At 37.8% G+C, this 26,440-nt stretch overlaps 1 protein-coding gene across 2 annotated transcripts in view; it reads left to right on the forward strand.

The window, feature by feature from the left end:
• Positions 1-26,440, forward strand: part of HDGFL3 (HDGF like 3) — a 77,711-nt gene that overhangs the window by 25,291 nt on the left and 25,980 nt on the right. Inside the window, exons 1-2 of one of the 2 annotated variants that reach the window (XR_004348365.1) lie at positions 11,117-12,528; positions 24,700-24,776. Coding sequence is in view for 1 of the 2 variants with exons in the window: in XM_032622155.1 (XP_032478046.1) it covers positions 24,700-24,776 (77 nt within the window). In the remaining variant the exon portion in view is untranslated. Of the gene's footprint in view, positions 1-11,116; positions 12,529-24,699; positions 24,777-26,440 lie in introns of those variants that run through there. The other variant, XM_032622155.1, reaches the window with a different exon arrangement.

A 26,440-nucleotide genomic window follows, 5' to 3' on the forward strand; every position in this document is an offset into this window, starting at 1 on the left:
GTATAATTGAGAACAAGGAAAATGAGATACAGTGTTCAGAAAATGCCTGTGAGTGATTATTTAAATGTTTAAATGAGCTTTTGCATAGATGAGGCAGTCAAGATGGTTTGGCTAAGCTACCACCTTTATTTGTCAAAGACAGGCATAGTTTAAGACTATTATATGCTTTAATTTTGTTTTATGTGTAGAATTATTCAAATTTACAAGTGATGAATTTCATCCCTGAGACATAAACTGAAGGAAAGAATCTCTGAGAAAATCATCCTGTGGAATTTTTGGTGTTTTCTTCCTACTGTCTACTTTCTATTATCAAATATTTGTTTAGCAACCCTGTCAGGAACACAGTCATTATTACATTTTTGGGGGGTTTGTTTTCTTCTTTTTTTTTTGGTCGATTGGTGCTTTTGGCAGAAAGACAAAACTAATTTCACATCTTTATCCTTAAAAAGAGATAAATTACAATTGGATACATTTAGCAGATGGTTCTAAATCCTTAGAATATTATTAATGCTGCTATAGGTTAAATTTCTGAGGCACTTCATGGATTATTATACCTGTACTTTGCTTCTGTGATTTTGCCTTTTGTTTGATATCAGCAGTCTAGGGCATAGGTCCCTGTTTTCAGAGCCATTCAGGATAATTGCTTCTATACTAAATTTGAAAGTATGCAAAGAGTATTTGCTTTTTCCAAGCTTTATGCTGTTTCTTCCCTTTCTCGCTGGCTTTTTTAAAGTTCTTTTATGCTATGCCTTATGATTGTCCAAAGCCTTTCTTTATGGTACTGTAACAAGTCTGTGTTCTTTAAATTTTTTTTTTTCCGGTAAAGAACATTAGGATGTGAACAATGACTATTAAATAAGAATAGCCAGAGTAGAGTATGTAAACACCTCAGGTAACAAGCAGAATCAATAAATTAGTCAAATAGAAGACAGACTTTGAAGAACATATCTAGAAAGCAAAGGAAGTGTTTGGAGACAAATATAAGGGAAGAGATGATAAACAACAAGTATATTTCAGAGAGAGTCAGCTTGCTAACAACATGAACTCTAGAAGACAGGACAGATATTTCAAAATTAATTATCTGAAGTATAATAAAGGAAAATTTCTAGACTTTGATTAAGGAAGACCTATCATCAGAAATAGATAAGGCTGATCACATTTTAGATTCTAATACATATTTTGGTTAAAGTTTTATATCTTATACTAAATTTATAATTCTGTATGCTTCCCAATCAAGCAGTGAGGGTTAAACAGTACATTAGCTTGTCAAGATTCACAATAAACTATGTTGGGATTTTGATTGAATTTGAATTATATTTATGGATTAATATAGAAAAATTGACAACTTATTAAGGTTTCTAATACATGAATGTGGTCTATTTCTTCATTTATGTGGGCTTTCTTAAATGTTTTTAAATTGTTTTATAAATCTCTGTACATGCTTAGGTATCTTATACTTTTTGTTGCTGTTGTAAATGACTATTTGTTTTTAAATTATGTTTTTGTTTTGTTGTCCTTTAAAATATATATGGAAGGGTAGATAACAAAGACAAGACATTTCTGAACAGTAAGAACAAGATGGTGGGACTTGTCCTGTCAGATATCAAAATGTACAATTGTTCAAGTAGTAGTTAATAGTAAATTAAGACAGTGTTTGGCTCAGGGAGAGTTGTACTGACCAGTAGAACAGAATGGTCACCCAGAAACTGGTCCACAGATATATGGACAAGGGTGGCATTGCAGGTAGGGGAGGGGGGATATGGAGAGAGTATTTTTAAACAATGCTAGCATGATTAGTTATCCATATAGTATCCATATGGATCCCTATTTCATACTATATACAAAGATCATTTCTACATAGATGAAAGCGTAAAAAGCTTTTAAAGCATATGGGGAGAATATATTGTATCCCTGGAGTAGGGAAGAATTTTCCATGACAACACAGAAAAAAACTAGCCATGGAGGAAAAATTGATAAATTTTAGTATGTTAAAATCAAGAGCTTCTTTTCAGTTAAAAAATCCTTTAATGAACTTGAAAATATAAGCCACAACCTGAAGGAAGTTGCTACATACAGAACTAGCAAAGCTTTAGTATACAGAATGAATCAATAAGAAAAAGACAAATAGCTGGATAGTAAAATAGGCATGAACAGCCATTTCATAGAAGAATTACATAAGGCCTATAAATATAGTAAAAGATGCTCAACCTTATTAGTAGGGAAATGCAAATTAAGATCATAATGAGATTGCCAAAAATTAAGAGATTTTCCAGTATCATATGTTGGAGAGGATGTGGATCAATAGGAATTGTTTTTTGGCCATTATCTGTGTTTTATTAGACTCTGTGATTTTTTATTTTGGGTATTTTTTTCTTTTTTTTATTGAAGTATAGTTTACAATGCTGTGCCAATCTCTGCTGTGCAGCAGAGTGACTCACTTATACACATACAGACATTCTTCTTTAAAATTCTTTTCCATTATTGTTTATCCCAGGAGATTGGATATAGTTCCCTGTGCTATACAGTAGGACCTTGTTGTTTATCCCAATAGGAATTCTTTTATTAATTGTTTTTAAATTTTATTTATTTATTTTTGGCTGCGACGGGTCTTCGTTGCTGCCCGCAGGCTTTCTCTAGTTGTGGTGGTTTCTCTTGTTGCGGAGCATGGGCTCTAGGCACGCAGGCTTCAGTAGTTGTGGCTCGCGGGCTTAGTTGCTCTGCAGCATGTGGAATCTTCCCGGACCAGGGCTCGAACCCGTGTCCCCTGCATTGGTAGGCGGATTCTTAACCACTGCACCACCAGGGAAGTCCAGCAATAGGAATTCTTATACACCACTGAAGGAGTATAAATTGGTCAACCACTTTGGAAAACAAATTAGCTTTATGTTGTGAAGTTGAATTTTGCATACTTTCTGACTCAACATCTGTAATCCTAGAGAAGCTCACATGTGTGTACTAGAAGATGTGTACAAGAATATTCACACCAACATGACTCATAATAGCACAAAAACTTGGAAGTAACCCAAATGTCCTTGACAGAGAATGGAAAATTAAATGGTGGTATATTGATGTAAAAATATTAAACATTAAAAGCGAATGAACTACAGCTATATATTGGTTCCTTTCAATGTAATTAGGCTAGCTTTGCAATGATCAGTGTCAAAAAATAATAAAGCAACACTTAGTCATTCTTGAAAATAAAAATGACACTGAATTCCTGCTATGTGCCAGGCACTGTTTTGGGTGCTAGGGATTTAGTAGTGAATGAGAATGGACGTGTTTTCTGTCCTCATAAAGCTTATGTTTTAGTTTAGAGTGGGACAGATGACTAAGCAAGCAAGCAAAGCAATTTGTAATTTAATGTAACCATAAGAGATATGCAAAAAGATGAAGCAAGCAAAGAGGATAGCATATGATGTGATGCTGTGTGGGTGGGTGTTTCTGCACAACCAAGGAAGGGTTTTCTGAAAATGTGACATTTGAGCAGAGTCAAATGTTCGAGAGGAAGGAGTCGTACAGCTCTGGGGTAAAAGTTGGAATGAGCTTGGTATATTCAAGGAAGAGCAAGAAGGCAAATTAGGCTAATACAGAATAAGCTAGGGCTAGAGGCAGAAGGGCGGGAGTTCAAGGAGGTAGACAAAATTCCTATCATGGGTCTTACAGCTTTAGCAATGAGTTTAGAATTTTTTAAAATATGGAAGGTCATGGGAGTGTTTCGAGCAAAATGACATGATCTGACTTATGTTTAGGATCTGAAGAATTGATTGTTGGGGGCAGAGGTAGGGGCTAGGGAGGTGGATGCAAAGGGCCCAGTTAGGAGCCTTTTGTAGAAGTTTAGGCATTAGATGCTGGTAGAGTAGACCAGAGCAGACAGAATTGGATGTAGAAAGAAATGGTTAGTTTGGTGATATATTTGAGGGGGTATAATTGAAAGAAATTAGTGTTATTGAGACATATCTGTATGGGAGAGAAATAAATCAATAATGACTTCCAGGTTTCAAATAGGAGCAGCTGGTTGGACAGTGATATCATTTACTCACGTTAGAGAATACTGAAAGGTAAACGGGTTAGGCCATAAGATTAAGAGTTGAAATGCCTATGAGACACTGAAGTAGGTGAGTCTGACGCTCAAAAGGGAGGTCTGGATTTTGGGGGTAGAAATATGAGACTCATCAGTGTATAGATGGCATTCAGAACCATGAAACTGGATGAAATCACCAGGGGAGTAAGTCTGTGTAGAGAAGAGGAGCTGTGAAAAGAAGACTGAAAAGAAGTGGATGGTGAGAAAGGAAAAAAATATATCAGGAGAGTGTAGTATCCTGGAACTCAAGAGAAGAAAATGTTTCAATGGGCATATTATAGAGAAATATATTTGCAATGGAGAGTATAGCTATCAGGTTAATATATTACAAATGAATAGTAAAAAGACAGAAGCCTATAGAGAAATGCAAAAGTGATATGAATAGGCAATTCACTGAAGGGTAAATCCTAATAGCCGATACACCTATGAAAAGATGCTTAACCTCACCATTAATCAGGGAAATGCAAATTTAAAAGAGCAGAAATGCCTAATGCTGTCAAAGATTGGAAGGGAGGTCATTTTCATATCTTGGTGGAAAAGTGAATTATTATAACCTTTTTTGAAAGCAGTCTGGCAATATCTATTAAAATGAAAAATACCTCTAATGTATGATCCAACAGTCTCACTCCTGGAAATCATATCTCATAGAAATAGAAGCACCAGTGCATAAAAAATCTAAGTATGTTTGCTGTAGCCTTTTTTAAGGGCAAAAACACTAAAAATAAGGTAAATTCCTTATTTAACATTCCTCAGGAAAAAGTTGGGTAAATTATAGGTTATCTAATTACTGGATTATTATGCAGTCATTAAAAATAAATCAGTTAAATCTATTCCAGTTGACTTCAAGGACTTTTAATAATGCAGAGAATTTGATAAAATGTGATTCATTTTGTGTGCATGTGTGTGAGAGAGAGAAACACCATAGTCACCCCCCCCAAAAAAAAAACACTTCTGCCTGTGTATAAAATATTTGCATATTGGGCTTCCCTGGTGGCGCAGCGGTTCAGAGTCTGCCTGCCGATGCAGGGGACACGGGTTCGTGCCCCGGTCCGGGAGGATCCCACATGCCGTGGAGTGGCTGGGCCCGTGAGCCACGGCCGCTGAGCCTGCGTGTCCAGAGCCTGTGCTCCGCAATGGGAGAGGCCACAGCAGTGAGAGGCCCACATACCGCCAAAAAAAAAAAAAAAAAAAATTTGTATATGAACATGGAGAAAAGCATACTTTGCTATGAATAGTTATGTCTCGATATTCTCAGGGGGATTGGTTCCAGTACCTCTGCATATACCAAAATCTGCAGACACCCAAGTCCTTTATATGTAACCTACACACATCCTCCCATATACTTTACATCATCTCTAGCTTACTTATAATACCTAATACAATGTAAATGCTGTATAGTTACCAGCACTTGGCAAATTCAAGTTCTGCTTTTTTGGAATTTTCTGGAATTCTTTTTCTCAAATAATTTTCATTCCACGGTTGGTCGAATCAGCAGATGAGGAACCATGACTACGAAGGTTCCAACTGTAATCATTACCTTGGGATAAGTAGGTCTGAGAGAGGTTGTAGAGGTAAACCTCCACTCACCTACCACTCAGTATGTATACACATACACACACACACACACACACACACACACACACACACATCTCTATTTAAAAGAAAAAGGATCTCCATGATAAAACAGCTTCTGTGACACATCCCATTTATGTAAAATATATGTGCATGTATATAAAAGACATAAAAAGATAGTCACCAAAATGATAATCTAAAGTATAACTCATTTTTTAAATAAAATGCTAAATTGGGATATACTTGTCATCATTTTTTTCTCCTTTCAATACTGGTTCAGATGGAGAATCTTGATATTGATCAGATAAATTCAATTTTCAGATAGAATAAAGATAATTTTGAAAAAAATTTACAAGATTATTATCATTTTGTGCTCTTTACTAACTTCTGTTTCAACATCCGTATTTCTTTTGCAGTCTTAGCAAACGGTTTGTTTTGGATATAAGCTAAATAATATGAGACAAAGAATAAAAATTAGAACAGATTAATGGTCAAACCCAGAAGCAGCTAGCTGTGTTCAGTTGAGTGATGAACCTAACTGAATATTTCAATCGTGAACACACTTACCTACTATTGCTACACATATTTGCTCAGTAGATACGAAGAGGCTCTCATACTGTTCAATTTTAGAAAGAAAGTATTTAAATTATTTTATTTATTGATTTTTAAATTGAAATTGAAACAGATACCATGACTGTCAATAATGCAAACTTCTCAGAGCACTGTGAAGACCTGTGGGTTTGGAAACTACCATTTACAAAATGTTGGATTCTAGCCTAGCTGATTTTCTCTTGCCTTGTCTTCATGCATTACTCAGTATTCGTCTTGACCTACCCCCACCTTTGCTGTTTCTCTCTATGATTTAGCTGCTCTGACTTCTTTCTTTCCTCATTTTGCTTTTTTGAAGCTTTGTTTTGCCTCTACTCTGTTCATACCCATTTTGTGATGCTAACATTGCTCCAGTCCCTTTGGATGAAGTCCTGTAACTTTTCTGATCACTCTCTGCTAATGAGAAGTCCTCAAAGCAGTTCTAGTACAAAAGCAGACTAAGTTCAATAATTAATATGGTCAATTCTGTATAATTATTTAAAACTTCAAACTTTATTTAAAGCCAAAATTTCTCCCTACCAAAGGTTGCCCTACTGTATTAAGGGGGGGGGTCAACTAATTTTTTTGACCTTACTTAATGTATTGACTGCTCATCCAACATTCTTCAGCCCTCTAGGGTTGAAACGGGTAGAAGGTAGCAGGAAAGTTCTTATTAGACTAATAGCTGTTGTGAGCTGGTGTTGATGCTGTCTGGACTGGGCAGCTGTTTAGGGCTGATTCTTTTGCTCATTAATTCTTCTGTACTTTGTTTAGAGCTACCCTGTTTTACCTTTTGCTACATAACAGATTACTCCAAAATTTACTAGCTTAAAACAATAAACATATATTATTTCACAATTTCTGTGGATCAGGAATCTAGGCATGGCTTACCTGGACCTTCTGCCTCTGTCTGTCACAGTCATCTTACGGCTTGACTAGGGAATGGATTTGCTTCCAAGCTCACTCCAGGAGTTGTTGGCAGGATTCACTTCCTCATGAGTTATTGACTTTAAAGGCCTTATTTCTTCATGAGCTGTTGGCCAGAGCCATCCCTGTGTTCCTTGCCACATGGGCTTCTCCACAGAGCAACTCATGATATGGCAGCCAGTTTCCTCAGAGCAAGCAATCAAGAGGGCAAGAGTCTGCAAGCTGGAAGTGACATCCCATCACTTTTGCCATATTCCATTCATTAGAAGTAGATAACTAGATCTAGCCCACACTCAAGAAGAGGGGATTATATAAGGCCACGAATACCAGGAAATGAGGATTATTGGGAACCATTTTAGAAGCACCCTACCATCCCACCACCAGTAATCCTGGGATTATCTCATCTTCACTTCTCTTGATACAGGCAAATGTATCTCCTGTGAAGTCACTTAGTCCAGTCCCTCCTCCCTAGACATGTCACGGTACATTTCTGCCTTCTTTCTGCCGTGGTCCCCCCACCTCCACATGGCCCTCTTGGATAGGATTTAAGACAACTTTCGTACTACAGTAAGTACCCTACATATGTATAACAAGTTCTGTTCCAAGAGCGCATTCGTAAGTCTAGTTTGTTCATTAAGTCCAACAAAGTTAGCCTAGGTCCCTAACTAACACAATCAGCTATATAGTACTGTACTGGAACAGGTTTATAATACTTTTCACACAAATAATACATAAAAAACAAACAAGAAAGAAAACATTTTGACTCTTACAGTACGGTACCTTGATTGATTTTATTTTTTTTTAATATTTATTTATTTGGCTGCACTAGGTCTTAGTTGCAGCATGTGGAATCTAGTTCCCTGACCAGGGATAGAACCCGAGCCCCCTGCTTTGGGATTGTGGAGTCTTAATCACTGGTCCACCAGGGAAGCCCCTCAGTACCTTGAAAAGTACAGTAGTACAGTACAAGAGCTGGCATCCAGGGGCTGGCATCAAGTGAACAGGCAAGAAGAATTACTGTGGAGGAAGGAGAGGAGGTGGGAGATGCTAGAGCTGAAGGATCGTCAGAATAGGAGACAGAGGGCGAGCTGCAATTTCACTCACACGTGACGTCGATGGCACAGATTCTGGTTCCTTGCTGGATTCAGTTCTATCTACCCTCTTGAAAAGAACCCAGTGATGTCTGGGTACTAGCTCTTTTTCTCATCATAGATGACATGGTAGCACTGGATTGCATTCTGAATGGCTGCTGCAAGCTTTGTGTACCATTCTACGTTCAGGTCCTGTGCCTCAAAAACTAACAGTGCCTCCTCAAAAAAAAGAAAATCCCCTTGCCATTTCCTGCGTCGTGAATCTCTTCGGTTCTTCAGTTAATTCTTCCTCTTGTCTCTCTTCGTCCTTTCCCTGGGCCTCCAGTTCCATCAGGTCCTCATTAGTAAGCTCCTTATGTTGCACAGCAAGGAGTTCAGTGAAGTCATCCTCTTGGAGATCTAGCTCCAGCTTCTCGCTGAGGGTCACTAAATTGCTGAAGACTTCTTTGGACTCCTCATCCACCTTCTAAAATCCATAAAAATCGTGAACAAACTGTGTGAACAAAGGTTCTTCCAAACCCCATTCATGGTGAGGGCTGTAACCTCACGCCAAACAAAGTCAGTGTTTTTTCTGGCCTTGTAGATGTTACAGTCCTTCCAAAATTGTCTCAAGGTTGTTCCTGATTTGTCACTCGTCTTTACTGCCTGATGAAAAGTGTGATGCAAATAATATTTTGAAAGTCGCTGTAACTCCCTTGTCCATAGGTTGGATAAGTGATGTAGTATTTGATGGCAGATGCACTACTTTGATGTTGGGATGAAAGTCATCCATGAATGGGGGATGGCCTGGAGCACTGTCAAGCAGCAATAGAATGTTGAATGGGACGTCCTTCTCCGTGCAGTATTTCTCTACCTCTGGGATAAAGTAGTGGAAAAACCAGTCCTGGAAAATGGCCTGTGTAACCCAGGCTTTGGGGTTACTCTTCCACACAACAGGAAGAGTCCTTGGCTATATTTTTAAGGGCTCTTGGGTTCTCTGAATGATAAACTAAGAGAGGCTTCAGCTTCATATCACTGGAAGCAATGCCACCAAACAACAAGAGTTAGCCTGTCCTTTGCTGCTTTATAGCCTGGCATCAACTTTTCCTCCTTACTGACGTAACTTCGGGCTGGAATCTTCCAGTACAGTCCTTTCTGATCCACATTAAAAACCTGCTTCGGTAAATATGCGCTTTCATCAATAATTTCTTGAAGCATTTCAGGAAATTCCTGGGCAGCTACCATGTCTGCACTCACTGCCTCAACACTTAACTTTTACATTGTGAAGGTTGGCTGTAACCTTGAACCAATGAAGCCAGCGATGGCTGGCATTAAAAGATGTGCCCTCTGATTCTTCGCCATGTTTCTTCTTCAAGTCTTCATGAAAGCTTTTACATTTCTCTTCAATCAGCATTAAGCTGAGCAGGACTCAGCGCTGATGCTGATCCTGCATCCACACACTGAGAAGTTTCTCCATGTCCTCCATCACTTTTCCACGCTTCTTCAATATTATTGTCAACATCATCAGCACGGCAGACTTCACATTTTTCATGATCGTCCTTGTTCTTTAGAATCATGCTGATGGTTGAATGAGTCGTAAGAACGAGCAACGCCTACTATCTTTTCGCCTCGTTCCACTCTCAGTTATTTTCACTTTTGTTTACATCATTACCGCTTGGCGTTTCTTAGCGGTACCAGCTACATCACTGCTGCTTTTATGTTTGCTTCCAGACATCCTGACTTGAAATAAAGATACTGTACTACCGTACTCTCTACAGTGCTGTACAGTAGAGTACACAAAAGCACAACCACTTGTAGAGGATGCATGCATGTGACAATGTATACCAGACACGTGAACTACCTTACGTGGTTGGACATGCGGACGCATATTTGCATCTTTAAAAGTTCACAACTTGAAGGTTTGTATGTAGAGGACTTACTGTATCTCTAGCTAATGGTCCATGGAAGACTTGCATTCTTACCACAAGAAACTCTTGAAGTGCAAGCCAACCTCAGTGCATTCATCACCCATTTCACCCTGCTATCAGAGGAACTAACCAGGAAGTCCTGTACTCTTTCTCAGGATTTCTCAGACTTGAGTCAAACACCAGTCTCCTGTGACTCCCAAGCTCTAGAAGATATATCTTAAGCTCTGCAAGTAGTCTTCTTGAAACTTATTTCCCTAGGTCAAGGTACTTGGGGAAAAGAAGCTTTTTCCAAAAATCATCTCCTAATCTCTATCTCTTTTCTTGCCTTCTCCAACCTTTCTTTGTTTTGTTTTGTTTTCTTATTGTGCTAGAGCTAAAGTTTACAAGGTTTTTTGCCCACATTCTTTGCAAGTTTGGCATGGTGGTTACTCACCTCATTTTGGAATGTATTATCTGTTGTCTTAGATCTTCAGCTGAAACTGACAGGTAGTTCCATATCAACATCCTGTTTTATATGCTTTTGCCTTCTTCCTGCTCCTTCTTTGAAGGAGTCTCCCTTGGATAGTTGCCTACAGTCACTATAACAAGAAAAGTGATTAGTAACTAATTTATTAAACCAAACAGTAAAACATAATAGAGAAAAGATGGAGGGAAGATTAATAAAGATTGGGAAAGGGAAGAAGAGAGGGGAAAGCACTAAATATTTTGTTTCAGATTAGAATAAATAGGTAAATATTATCTTAATATTATTTGTAAATTTTTTTTTTTTTTTTTGCGGTACACGGGCCTCTCACTGTTGTGGCCTCTCCCATTGCAGAGCACAGGCTCCGGACGTGTAGGCTCAGCGGCCATGGCTCACGGACCCAGCCGCTCCGCGGCACGTGGGATCCTCCCGGACCGGGGCACGAACCCGTGCTCCCTGCATTGGCAGGTGGACTCTCAGCCACTAAGCCACCAGGGAAGCCCTGTAAATATTATTTTAATAGTGTTCTTGAAATATAGGAAGTACTTAGTGAATTAAAAATGAGGTATTTGAGTTATAATTCATATAATAAAAATAAACATGAAGAGAAAAAAACAGAGGCATAAAAAGCCAGACATTATGTTACAAACATAAATGGTTCTTCATTTGGATTGATAAATAAAACCCAGCAATGCAGTGTTTAAGAAGAGACCAATCTAACACAGAATAGTAGAAGACAAAAATTTGCCCCAGTTGGAAAGATCTATTTATCAGATTTGAATAAAACAAGAAATGGCAGTAATTTATATCATATAAAGTAGAATTTAAGGGGGAAAAAAACAGATATTGTATATCATTTTTTGTTGACAACATAAAGCTTGATGAGTTGACACCAAAAATAAAAGATGTCCCCAAATTGGTACAAATACTGTGAATTAGATTCACAAGTGTGTGAATTCAGTTTAACATGATTGTTTTTCTTTACATTTTTTTGATGGGGGAGGCAGGGTTTGGAGGATATGAGTAAAGCAGTGAATTCTCTCCCCATTAAAATGTGCTATATAAAATCTTGCATATAATTAAGGAAATTTTGCTGGAGGAAGACCAGCTAAGACTCCTTACTAGGGAAATGGAAAAGGGAAGGCTAAATTCTGCAAATATAGTGTCCTTAGAAATTCAACCAAGTATATAACTGGAGACTCATTCCAAACCCCCCTTGTAGTGGGAAAAGGTGCCTTTATATCTGATCAGATGAGGTTCTCATTGGTTCAGAGGGGCTGAACCATAGAGAGGCTGACGGTTTAAAGGAAAAGTCATCCAGCACACATAGACAGTAGAGTCTGGAAGCTTAATTGTCCATTTGCTCTTTACCTAATAAAAATTCCATTCTGCAATTATTTTTTTAATCAGACTTGCCAGGGAAAGCCCTAAGCATCAATATTTTTATTGGGTTACTCTGACAAAATAATATTTTTGTTTATTTTTAATTTCAGAAGAAGTGTTTTATAGCACTACTGTTCCTACCCCATTGAGATATCTAGCATTGATAGTTTGGCGTGTACCCTTCCTAATGTTTTCCTCCACTTACATAAGCATTCACATGCACGTATGGTTTTATGTAGTTAACATTTTTTATCCTGTAGCTTGCTCTTTTCACTTGTCCTTGATATACTGCTAACTTTCCAAGTCAGTGCACATAGATCTTGGCTATGAACGTGCCATACTATGACTGCACCATAATTTAGTTAACCATTCCCACCCTGATGGCCCGTTAGTTGCTTCTTCTTTGGCGGGAGAGCCTCAGTGAACATATTGGTTTGTTTATGTTTACATACTCACTCATGTTCTTATTTCTGTAGGATAGATTGGTTCCTAGAAGTGGAATTGTTAGGCCATGTGGTATGTATGTTTTAATTTTATAATATATGCAATCATATCAATTTCTTAAATGTTTGTAGCAGTTTATAATCCTTGTAATTATTTATGTGGGTGCTCATTTCCCTACACTTACTATTAGGCGCATTTCTAGCTTAAGAAAATAATTCATAGAATTATTTTGTGACTTGTGAAATCACAAAAGTAATACAAGAGAAAATGTGGGATAATTTTTGGGTAATCTTAAAGTAGGAAAGGCCTTTTAAGCAAGATACAAACCCATAAGCCACAAAGGAAATGATTAATAGCTGTTGCTATATAAAAATTAAGAAATTTCTGCTAGCAAAAAAAATTTTGCAGATGAAGTCAAGACAAATGATAAATGGGTAAAAAACATACATGGTAGGAAAAGGGCTGACATAGATAGGTAGACAGACAGACAGACAGGCATACAAACAAAATGAGCTTTTACTGATCAGTAACAAAACTAGACAACAACCCAGTAGAAAAATGGACACGGGATATGAAAAAGCAGTTTATAGAAAACATAATACAAATAACTTTTTAACATATGAAAAGATGTTCAACATCATCTATAATTAAGAAAGTACAAATTAAAACAAAACAGCATTTTTTACATAGCAAATTTAGATAAGATTAAAAGATAATAAATTATTCATTATTAGTGAAGATGTAGGGATTTAGGGACTCACATGATTGGTGGAAGTGCAATCACTAATTGACAATTTGGTGGTTTTAAAAACTTAAAAAATTTTTTTAAATTGAAGTATAGTTGATTTACAGTGTTGCGTTAGTTTCAGGTGTACAGCAAAGTGATTCAGTTTTATATATATATTCTTTTTCAGATTCTTTTCCATTATAGGGTATTATAAGATATTGCATATAGTTCCCTGTGCTATACAGGAGGTCCTCCTTATTTATCCATTTTATATATAGTAATGTGTATCTTAATCCTAAACTCCTAATTTATCCCTCCCCTGCCTTTCCCCTTTGGTAACCATAAATTTGTTTTCAATGTCTGTGAGTCTGTTTCTGTTTTGTAAACAAGCTCATTTTGTATCTTTTTTTTTTTTTAAGATTCCATATATAGTGATATGAGATATTTGTCTTTGTCTGACTTCACTTAGTATGATAATCTCCAGGTCCATCCATGTTGCTGCAAATGGCATTACTTCATTAAAAATTCTTTTTTGAATTCAGTGGTTTTTAGCTTAAGTATTGTATGTACACAGTTTTAAAAACCAACTTGGCTTATAAGAAAGCACAACAGTTTCCTGTCTCTCTCTTTTTTTTTTTTTTGGCTGCATTGGGTCTTCATTGCTGCACATGGGCTTTCTCTAGTTGCAGCGAGTGAGGGCTGCTGTTTGTTGCGGTGTGTGGCCTTCTCGTTGTGGTGGCTTCTTTTATTGTGGAGCCTGGGCTCTAGGCAGGAGGGCTTCAGTAGTTGTGGCACACAGGCTTAGTTGCTTCGCAGCATGTGGGATCTTCCTGGACCAGGGCTCGAACCCATGTCCCCTGCATTGGCAGGCAGATTCTTAACCACTGCACCACCAGGGAAGCCGCTCCTGTCTCATACTGATTTATTGACTAAACAATATCAGTTGACTCCATTTTAAGAGCAAGGTTATAACCAACTTGTTACACTACCCTCATCCTCTCTCCCCTCTTCTCCTATTTTTACCAAAATATTATTATGAAATTTTTGAAACGTATCAGAAGTTGATATAAAAAGTGAACACCGGGGGGCTTCCCTGGTGGCGCAGTGGTTGGGAGTCCGCCTGCCGATGCAGGGGACGCGGGTTCGTGCCCCCGTCTGGGAGGATCCCACATCCCGCGGAGCGGCTGGGCCCGTGAGCCATGGTCGCTGAGCCTGTGTGTCCGGAGCCTGTGCTCCGAAACGGGAAAGGCCACAATAGTGAGAGGCCCGCATACCGCAAGGAAAGAAGAAAAAAAAAAAAAAAAAAAAAAGTGAACACCGGGCTTCCCTGGTGGCGCAGTGGTTGAGAGTCCGCCTGCCGATGCAGAGGACACAGGTTCGTGCCCCGGTCCGGGAGGATCCTACATGCCACGGAGCGGCTGGGCCCGTGAGCCATGGCCGCTAAGCCTGCGTGTCCGGAGCCTGTGCTCCGCAACGGGAGAGCCCACAACGGTGAGAGACCCGCATACCACAAAAAAAAAAAAAAAAAAAAAAGTGAACACCATAACCCACCACACCTAGAGTCTACAATTAGCATTTTGATAGGTTTGTTTTATGACATTTGTATCCATCTAACAATTTCTATCCATCCATCAATTTATCTTATTTTTATGTATTTTAAGTTAATTTGCATACATTATTGTATTTCATTCCTAAACACTTTAGCATGCATGTAATTAACTAGAATTTAATGTTTATTTACATTTTTGAGGTGAAAGTTACATACAGTGAATATTCCATTTGATGAGTTATGACAGATTTATACACCCATATAATGCAAACCCCTATCAAGATATGAAATATACCATCACCCCAGAAAATTCTCTTATGCCTCTTACCAGTCAGTTACCACTCCCACCTTCCCCCAGAGGTAATCACTGTTTAGAGTTTTTTTTCATCACAAATTAGCCTTTTCTTTTCTGGAACTTCATATAAATGGAATCATGCAATATTCCATTTATGCAATATTCCAGTATTACTCTTTTATGCAGACTTCTTTCATTTACCGTAATGCTTTTGAGATTCATCCATGTTATTGTATGATTAGTACTTTGTTCTTTTTATTACAGAATAGTATTCCCTTGTGTGAATACACCACAGTTTGTTTAACCATTCTCATGTTGATGGACATCTAGACTGTTTCCAGATTTTCACTATTATGAATAAATCTGCCATATACATCCTTGTACAGATCTTTGCGTGGATGTAAGCTTTCATTTCTCTTGGGTAAATGTGTAGAGCACTATGACAGTTTGGTATGTTAAAAGATATCCACAGTAGATACCACTTCACACCTGTTAGAATGGCTAAAGTTAAAAAGACTGGCCACACCAAGTGTTGGTTAGGATGTAGAGCAACTGGAACTCATGTATTGTTCAGGGGGGTTTAAAATGGTATAACCGGGCTTACCTAGTGGCACAGTGGTTAAGAATCCACCTACCAATGCAGGGGACACGGGTTCAAGCCCTGGTCTGGGAAGATCCCACATGCTGCAGAGCAGCTAAGCTCATGTGCCGAAACTACTGAGCCTGCGCTCTTGAGCCCGCGTGCCACAACTGCTGGAGCCTGCATGCCTAGAGCCTGTGCTCTGCAACAAGAGAAGCCACCGCAATGAGAAGCCCGCGCACCACAACAAAGAGTAGCCCCCGCTAGTCGCAACTAGAGAAAGCCCGCATGCAGCAACGAAGACCCAACACAGCCAAAAATAAATAAGTAAAATAAAATTTTTTAAAAATGGTATAACCACTTCAGAACACAGTGTGGAAGTTTCTTAGAAAGTTAAACATATCCCTACACTATTACTCACTAATCCTTTTCCTAGGTATTTATCCAAGTAAGATGAAAGCATATATTCCCCCCAAGAAAGGTACAAGAATAATTTTAGAGGTTCATTCACAATAGTCAAAACTGGAAACAGTAACAAATGTCCATCATCACATAAAGAGAATGGATGCAGTAGAATACTACTTGGCAATATAAAAGAATGATATTAGAATTATATTACTAATATAATATGAATTCATCTCAAAAAGACATGGAGCAAAAGAAGCCAATGACCAAAAACTTGTTGCTTTTTTTTTTTTTTTAAGTTCAGGAACAGGCAAAACCGATCTGTGATGATGGAAATCAGGAAGGTGGTTGCCTGTAGTGGATGAGAAATAACCGGTAGGGAGTAGGAGGAAATGTTCTGGGATAACTTAAAGTTCTGTACTTGATTAGGGGTTGGTTAAATGGGTATATGTATGTATCAAATTCTCGTTAAATATATTCAATACATTTAAGATCAGTATATTTCACTATAAATTTTACTTCAATAAAAATGCAGATAGCGGGCTTCCCTGGTGGCACAGTGGTTAAGAATCCACCTGCCAGTGCAGGGGACACGGGTTCGAGCCCTGGTCCGGGAAGATCCCACATGCCGTGGAGCAAATAAGCCTGTGCGCTCAACTACTGAGCCTGCGCTCTAGAGCCTGCGAGCTACAACTACTGAGCCCACATGCTGCAACTACTGAAGCCCGCATGCCTAGAATCCGTGCTCCACAACAAGAGAAGCCACTGCAATGAGAAACCCGCACACCGCGATGAAGAGTAGCGCCCACTTGCCGCAACTAGAGAAAGCTCGCACAGCAACGAAGACCCAACACAGCCAAAAATAAGTAAATAAGTAAAATTTTTTTTTAATGCAGCTAAACCCTAAAAATGAGTTTATTCATACCTGTTCAAGATTGAACCTGTGTGGACAGTTGCTTAAGACTGAGGGAAAGTTGGGGGAATAGGCCAGATTTTTTATACATTTCAATTTAAAATATGCCTGCTATAATTAAAAAAAAAAAAGAGGGATCTGGCAATATAAATGAAGATCTTATATGAAGATCATACACCAAATCCCTCACTTTTTACTATTCAGCCTGAGGTTTTCCATTTGTCAGATTGGCTCTCCCCAGGTATACTGTGAGGATGTGTTAATGCTTCATATATGCTCCTCCTTTAGAATCAGCAATGTAACATACGAATGAGGGACCTCAGTCAGTCATCTGGCCAATCCCCTACATAAAGCCTACAGTAAGTTAAAAGCACTGTGTTCTAAGTGTATTGTGACCTCTCAAAATTATTTATAATTTTCTAAAGATGAAAATGGCGAGGTTTTTCAAAGTTTTATTGAGTGAAAAACAAAATGTCTTTCAATGTGAAATTGCTCTGTCAACTAACAAGTGATGATTTTTATATTCTTGAAGATAATTACGGACTGGTTTTCAACAGATTTTTTGAACTGTTATTTTGGAAGTTATCTCCTTATGTTTGGGGTCCTAACAAAGTGTTATTTTCAGATATTAAGTTGATCAGTTACCTGTTTGTTAATCCAGATATACTCAGATTTTAAAAATTCTTTCCCCTTCCTCTTGTATACATTTCCTTTTTCCATAGTGTGCTTTCCCTTTCTTCCCCTACAGTAAATTTGTTGACTCATTTATAGACTTCTCTTTATCTAAAGCCATTTTATAATATCACAAGCGTTTTTCCCCTCTGTAATTTAACCTCACCTCATAAACTTTAATAGGTAAAATGGTGGTTTTTTTCCTCCGCATTCTTAGCTAGCCCCCAAAATTCTTCTTATTGGCATATTCAAAGAGACAAGTTTGTTCTTCTTATTTCCTTTTCTTAAGCATAGAGACTCCTTTATACTATAACCCCATAATAGTTTTTCTTAGTAATCTGTGATTGAAAGTGGTCTGTGGTGTACCTTTCTCTTCTTCACAGCCAGGGTCACTGATTCTCATCATGTAAGTGTAGGCTTCTTCAGGTCCTGAGTCAGTAAGGAAATTTTGGTCCTCGAGGAATATTTATTATGCACCAGTCATGTATCAGGTGCTGCTTTAGGCAGTAGAGCTATTGTGGAGAACAAAGCAAGTTTCCCTCTCACAAAGATTATATTCTAATGTGAAGAAACAAACAAATACTCAAGGGCAGGGAAATTCTTACAATAAAAATAAAGCAGAATAAAAGAATAGAGAATGACAGGGTAAGAGGTATTATTTTAAGTTGGGTTGTAGGGGAAAAGCCCTCTGATGCAGTGCTATTTGAGCAGAGATTTGAACAAAGTAAGAGAATGAATGGGCCATGAGCATTTCTGAGAGAAGAGACACTGCCAAGGGAGGGACCTTGGTATCTCTGCCTAGCCCTCTGGCCCTCAGGACTTCTCTTCCTCCACTCAACCCCACCCCCAACTACCATCTGGACTCCTCTAAGCTACCACACATAATAAATTTGAGCCACTGTGTGGAACCTCTTACCCCAGCATTCTGATAAGATTCCCCTGGTGTTGGTGCCTATCTGTATTTTAATCACTTCCTATTCACCCTATTGGTGAGAGAGAGGATTCCCACCATATGTTTTTGGGAATGGCTCAACACACAACACTGGGCAGATAAGATAGGCAACAATGTATTAGTTACATAAACTCACATCCCAGAGGAGGAGGATGTTGCCTGCCTTACAGGGCGACCTGGAGGTTGCACTCAGAAACAGTGAACAACTCAGGCAATGGGAAGAAGACTTCGTAGTATCAAGAGAGTGGGGTTCCCACAGGAGGATGTGATTGGCTTGTCTGAATAATTCCGAGGCTAGCAGGGAACCAAAACCGGGGATAAAGGCTAGCAGAGATTAAAAAGAAACTTTACTTGGTCCCTTTAATGAAGAGGATTTTTTGACTAGGGGACCTTATCCACAGGAGCAGAGCGAGGAAGAGAACTTGCAGGTAGACCATTCAAGACCATCCCAATTTTACAAAATGTTGAGGCAGCACGTAATACTGCACTTTGGGTCTTACACCACAATCTGAACCAAATCATTTGTTACACAGTGAGTTCTCTGAACTCAGCAGCATCACAAGAATTATCAGACTTCATTGCTTGATTAAGATAGGAGCTTAGATATCTGAGGATAATGAATAATGACTTGGTCAAAGTAACAATATAATGTTTTAAATTAACATAGAAGGTGGTGACCCAGTTTTTTTAAAGAACTTTAACTCTTTAGCAAGGAACTTTTGTTGTTTGTTTAAAAACAAATTTAAAGATATGACAGAGTCAGCACAAAGTCCAAGAAGTTATTCTAGTGAGATATGGCTATCTATGCAGATTACAGGAGGTAAAGAATAACCTTTTACCATATTTTGTTAAGAACAGAATACTCCAAGACCAATTTCTTATTTTAACAGAGAAAACCAAATTCTGGTTTTATGTTAATAAATATTTGACATTAATGGATTTAGAAGCTTTCCCTTTTTAACCTTATGAATAAATCCATCAAAACTGAGCCAGCTTTGGAAAAATTTTAATATTTCATTGCATATTTTAGACTGTTATTTGCAGTTATTATAGTCCAAGGCAAATAAAATTCCCTTTCCACAAATCTACAGCTTTCAATATCCAGGTTTGTCCTTCATTATCCTCTTTCACATTTTGGAACAACCTAGATACTTCACTTCAAGTACAAGACTAATCTTTTCCCATTAATAAACAAGAACACATGCCATTCATTACCTTTGCATACATGGTTGTATTTCTGTGTCACTATTGTTCTTAGTATAGTCTCAATCTGCATATCAATTATAACTTTACCAAGGTAACTAACTTCTGTTTCACAGAGAAACTGAGAAATTTCTGTTATATACAAGTGTTTTAACAAACCAGCAAAGCTCATGGATACACCTAATACACATATCCTTTCCACTACATAACATATAAAAATTAAAATCATATATATGTTAAAACTACACTTGCTGACCAGTGTTTCAGTATTCTGTCTTACTTAGGAATTATTCAGAGATGCAAAGATGATCCTTTAACTCAATTTAATATTAGTCCAAGGTCTTAAAGTTAACTGTTGGAAATTATATTTAATCTTAACATACTACAGAACATAATTACTGTTGATATAGAAAAGTTTGTCAGAATTATAATTTAAGTTTACGTTTTCCTTCATCTTAAACATTATATGGAAGTAATATTAGCTTAACAGTAGACCCTTTTTTCCAATGTCCATTTTATTCTTTTTTTAATTATTTACTTACTTGTTTTTATCTATATGATGATGCCTTTATTTTTTTATTATTATTTATTTTTGGCTGCGTTGGGTCTTCGTTGCTGTGTGCGGGCTTTCTCTAGTTGCGGTAAGCAGGGGCTACTCTTCCTTGAGGTACGCAGGCTTCTCATTGCAGTGGTTCTCTTGTTGTGGAGCTCGGGCTCTAGGCGCGTGGGCTTCAGTAGTTTGTGGCATGAGACCTCAGTAGTTGTGGCTCGCGGGCTCTAGAACGCAGGCTCAGTAGTTGTGGTGCACGAGCTTCATTGCTCTGCAGCATGTGGGATCTTCCTGGACCAGGGATCGAACCTGTGTCCCCTGCATTGGCAGGTGGATTCTTAACCACTGCACCACCAGGGAAGTCTACCGAGGGAGGTTAGGTAAGAACTTCAGAACTTAAGGAATTCAGATGTAAATTAGTATCTTCATGAGAAACCCCAATTTTATTTTCTTAAATTTACTTATATTACACTCTACAATGATTAAATCCTGATAAAGACAAATAGTTATTTTTAAACCAAAATTGTAAACCAGTCTGATTTGTTCAAAGATTCACTTTGATTACTTTAATTTGGATTCTTATATAAGAATACTTATGAGCTAACAGCTCGTGTGAGAAGGGTTTTTTCCTTAAAAAGCCACCACATTTAATATAGTGTAGCACTCCTTTAATTAAAGAATAGAAAATTGGACATTTTTTAAAATATTTGGAAAATAAACGTGCACTGATGCAATTTTGCGGTCTCAGGGCAAAAATCCCGCAGATTTAAGCAGACTTAATGTTTTGTTGTTGTTGTTGTTTTTATAACATCTTTATTGGAGTATAATTGCTTTACAATGGTGTGTTAGTTCCTGCTTTATAACAAAGTGAATCAGCTATCCATATACATATATCCCCATATCTCTTCCCTAAGCAGACTTAATGTTAATCAGAAGAAACAAAGGCAACTCATCCACAGGAACCACAGCAGGAGGATGGAATGTTTTATAATGTATATCAAAAACAGCTGGAGGCTTCTTAAAACCCTGATTCTTGGGCCTAACCCTCATTAGGGTTCTGGACTGAGAACTAGCATTTCTAATGAGTCCGCAGGTGACACTGATGGTGAAGGCCCAGGGATGAACTCTGAGAACAAGTTTTCTAGGAAATGTGAGGCTGCCTGCCTCCAGGCCCCAAGTCCAGCCTCAGTTCTAACTGACATTCCCTGTGTCTCTGCAGTGAACAAAGCAGACAGATAAACAATGAACGATAACAAAAAGGCCACCGTATTTGAAGTATTCTACATTCACTTTTTAATTTCTTGAGGATTCTTAATGTTCCTTTATATTAGATTTTTGTAATCTTATTAGTGTCTGTAAATCAGTAAAAACAGAGCTCTTTCATTTTAAGAAATTTATATCTAATTTGTTAATACCCTTCCCAGAAACAGGAAAATGTTTCAAACTCACACAGGGAAGGGTAAAGACTCAAGTATGATAGGCACACAGAGAGCCTATGGCTTCAGGTCTACTTCAGTTACAGGTTAAAGGAAACACAAAATATATATACTCACTGATCTAGATCTCAAAGGGCTTTTCTTCTTTCCAGTAAAAGCAAGACTTATTCTTCTACAAACCAAAAGACTATTGTACCAGATTATTTGCCCTGTCATACCCAAAAGAGAAAAGGTCCCCATCCTCCTATTAATGGGGAATAACACACTGGCTGTGTGCAAACCAGAATCAGAACCAAACATAGCCAAGAACCAGAAATAAAAGTGAAAATAAAAGTCAGGAAAATAGAAACAGTAGAAAAACAGAAACTCTGAAGTTAAAGTTCTATTGCCACTTGGTATTCACTCTAGAAGCCAAAACAAACAAACAAAAACCAGTGCCCAGGAGGTGCACTCTTTAATTGGTTCAAGAAGGTATATATATCCACTTGAACAACTTCGTATAATTCCAAAGCTGTCAAAGTGTAATTTTCAAAACAAGACTCAGTAAGATATAGTGAGTGCGTGTCAACATTTAACACCTTTATGAGGGAACCAGCGTGATGGTAAAGCCACTATTTTGGCATTATTTATTACAGGGGTGTGAACTCAGATATTCAAAGGGGCCAGGCAAGCAATTGTAAGTAAGGGAAGCAGGCATTAACAACATTACCTAGAGAGTGGTGGGGAATGTAGCAAACTTGAGAGAACATACCTTGTCTGAAGGCAGCTGTTGATCATCTTCAGCTAATTGTTGTCTCCTGGGAATGCAAGCTTAGTGTTGCTTATCCCTATCTTCCATATTTTTTCACAGAGGCTATTGTTCTGGATTTAAGATGAATCTTCCAGTTTTAAAGTGTTGATACCTAATTCAGTTTTTTAAAAACACTGTATGAGCCAAACAAAACATTTCTTCAGGCCAGACATGGCCTAAGGGCTGTCAGTTTGCAGCTTCTGCAGTAGATGTTAGTTATATAACACAGTGAAGGAAAAGTTTAACCAAAAGTTGTGTTTTATTTGAAAGAAAAGTTTTTTTTAAAAGATACACTTTCAGTTTTCTCACAAGAGTGAAAAAAAAAAACATGATGTGATAGTGTTTTGTCGGCTAGCAATTCAGTGCCTCCCACATACATAAACATACATTTCCATATTAAGTTCTATTTTTTTGTCCATTTAAAATATAGTTATTCATTTTCTGGAGATCTATATCATAGTGTGAATATTCTTAACACTACTGAACTGTAAATTTTAAAATGGGTAAGATAGAAAATTTTATGTTATGTATTTTTTACCACAATAATATATGTATGAGAGAGAGAGAGAGAGAGAGAGAGTGTGTGTGTGTGTGTGTGTGTGTGTGTGTATAATTGAATTTTATTCAAAATGAAATTACTCATTTTAAATTGTCTTTGTAGGGTAGTGTATTGAATGTAAAACATACAGGGTTTACCCAGAAGTTGTACAGTCGGTAACGGGAAAGCCCAGAGGCAAGGAGATACTTTGACAGGCTGCTGTGGCCTTGTCAAAAGATCATGAGAACTTTTTTAGGGAACTAAATTTAGTAATGGGAATGGTGTTCAATTTGGAGACATTTCAGGAGCCAAATTGGGGAATTTGGTGAAAAACTGAATGTGGAGCTTGAGGAAATAATAAAAAGATTAAGGTTTCTTTCTTGGTACTGAGTGTACCAGTACTTAAGATAGGAAACAAAAACAGATTCAGAGAAAATCAGTTCAGTTTTAGGCAAGGCATGGAATTTCAGGACTTGAAGGAAACCTAGAGGTTACCTAGTGCAACCGTCTCGTTTTACAGATGTGAAAGTCATTAAGTGATATCTTCAATATCACAATTGAAGTCAGAAGCAGGACTAAAGTTTCTAGACTGAAAGTCCATCTTTTCTCAGTACACCAGGGCATCTGTTCTGTGACACATGGTTCTTTCAGTTCAGAGATGAATGTTGTGATGCTGTAGTAATCCTCAGGCTGTCGCCATATGTTAGTTCAGAAGGCCTGCAGATATCTTCAGGACACAGGATACCAGACCCTTTTCCTTGCTCTATAAACTCCAAGTATCCCTGCCTCTTCTGAAGAACTCCAGGCCTTTTCTTCATTTTAAGCTGCTTGTAGGACCTGTAAATGGAAATGGTTTGTAGATGTTTGTAATTTCATTCCTGGAGTTCAAAGGAAAGGTTGGGACTACAGATGGAGATTTAGGAGTCAAGGACCATTTCTTGAAACATTCTAGGGAATGATGTTTATATAACTATGTAGCATTCTAAAGAATTTAGACTTTATCCTATGAGAAGTTTTCAACCTCAGCTGTACATAAAAATTGCTGGGTCTGGGGAAGGATTGATGATCTTTAGTTTTTAAAAGCCCCAGAGGTTTCAGATGCACAGCTATGACAAGCTGTTGAAGGATTTGACACAATCAAATATGCATTTAAAAAGGTAATGTGAGCTTCAGTGGATGGGGAGAGACTTGCACTAGTCCAGGCAAGAGATGATATCTTTCAATGACTACATAATATTTTGAGTTAATTTTCTATAATTCTCCTATCTTGTAGGGTGGGATATAAAAATTTGTTACTATCCCCCAAAAGTGCATCTTCTGTTTCTTTTTTGTTATTCTTTTGAATTATTTCACTAGGACACATTCCCAAGAGTAATTCTATTGAGTTGAAGGAAATGAGTAGTTTTGGCTCCTGATTATGTATTACCATAATAGTTATAATCAATTTACATTGTTACTCTCCATATGGTGTGCCAAATACGACCTTTAGAATCATTTTATAAGGTTCAAGGAAAGGAAAACTTTCCTTGTTGGGATTTTTATTAGAGTGATTTTATTTTGAAATTAACAATAAATTATCGGAACAATGTTTATATCATGTTTATGCTATTTTACATGGTTTTATCTTTAATAGATTGATGAACTCCCAGAGGGAGCTGTGAAGCCTCCAGCAAATAAGTATCCTATCTTCTTTTTTGGAACCCATGAAACGTAAGTCAACAAAATAACTTAAATTTTCAACAATTCTAATTTGATTCTGCTAGACTACATTGTATGTTGTTAAAATCACTTTATATTATTTTATATGTTGTTAAAATCATTATAATCAATTATATAAAATTGCAAAGATAATATATTTTTTTCTTAATGTAAAGATTTTTCATTTATTTGGCTTTTGAATATCATTTCTGTTTCTGCTTAAATGTTGGGCATGACCCAGAAGTTTCCTTTAGGACACTTTTAAGACCTAGAGAGATGTCTTCCATTCATATTTCACAGAACAAAGTTATGTTCTCTCAGTTTCCTTCAATTTGTCAGACCCTGAAGGAAACATACTACCTTTCTAAGTTTTTGTAATTGTGTTGGTCAGAATACAGATTAAGCTATTGAATAAAGGAAACTGAAAATACAGTGTCTCAAATAATATAGGAATTTACTTCTTTTTTTGGAAACAGTCCAGGGATGGGGGATCTAGATAGATAGATAGATAGATAGATAGATCTGTCTATCAAGGTAGATAGATCAAGGTGGATGTTCAGCTCTGCTCTAGGGACCCAGGTTTCTTCTGTTGTGTTGTCCTACCATTCCCTAGGGCATTACCCTTGTCTGCTTATTTAAAAAAAAAAGCAAAAACTGGCTCAGCAGTACCTGTGCATCTTCCAGGTAGAGGGAAGGGGGAGAGAGAAGAGGTACAGAAATGACACAGCAGTTGAATATGTGGCTTACAGTTGCATTTATACCAGTGGCAAGAACTTGGACATATAGTCACATCTAGCTGTAAGGAAGCTGGAAGCATAGTCTCTAGCTAGGCAACTTTGTTGGAGAAGCAAATTGGGAGGAGTATCCATTAAAAGAAAGACAATGATAATGGATGCTAGGGAACCATAGGCAGTCTTGACACACCGAACCTGACACACTGAGAACGTATATGGTTATTTACAACAAGGACACAAATGGAATAGAAACTGCAAATGGGGTGAAAGCTAAAAACTAAGATGAAATCTTATATTCAGGGTCACTCTCTATGTTCATGTGAATGTTAGTAGAGCCAGGCATGAACTTTTTTTTTTTTTGCTTTACGCGGGCCTCTCACCGCTGTGGTCTCTCCCGTCGCGGAGCACAGGCTCCGGATGCGCAGGCTCAGCGGCCATGGCTCACGGGCCCAGCCGCTCTGCGGCATGTGGGATCCTCCTGGACCGGGGCACGAACCCGTGTCCCCTGTATCGGCAGGTGGACTCTCAACCACTAAGCCACCAGGGAAGCCCTAGGCATGAACTTTTTCTTTGCTTGCTGTCTCTACCACTCTGACATCTTCCTCATTCTCGTATCGAAAGAGAGCTAGCTGGGAGAGGGCCGTTTAAGGCATGTTTCTTTCTTGTCTTCATGTGAGAAATTTATTTTTTCAAGAGGTTAGTTTTATTTTCTTTGTTTTATTTTTATCTAATAGACACTTGTGGACTATGCAACTTAGTATGTTTTTCTCCTTGAAGAGGTTGCTCGAAGCTTAGAAATAAATGTTTTACCTATAGTAATAAGTGCGTAGGGCTTTGTGATACCCATTTTTGTATTTCCCTCATTCCTGCTTCCCTTTTATGTCTGTACCATTATTTTGCTTTTCCTTTAGAACCTAATTCCAAGTGATCTGATTGTACATC

Source organism: Phocoena sinus, chromosome 2 (assembly GCF_008692025.1).
Source record: "Phocoena sinus isolate mPhoSin1 chromosome 2, mPhoSin1.pri, whole genome shotgun sequence".
NCBI lineage: Eukaryota > Metazoa > Chordata > Mammalia > Artiodactyla > Phocoenidae > Phocoena > Phocoena sinus.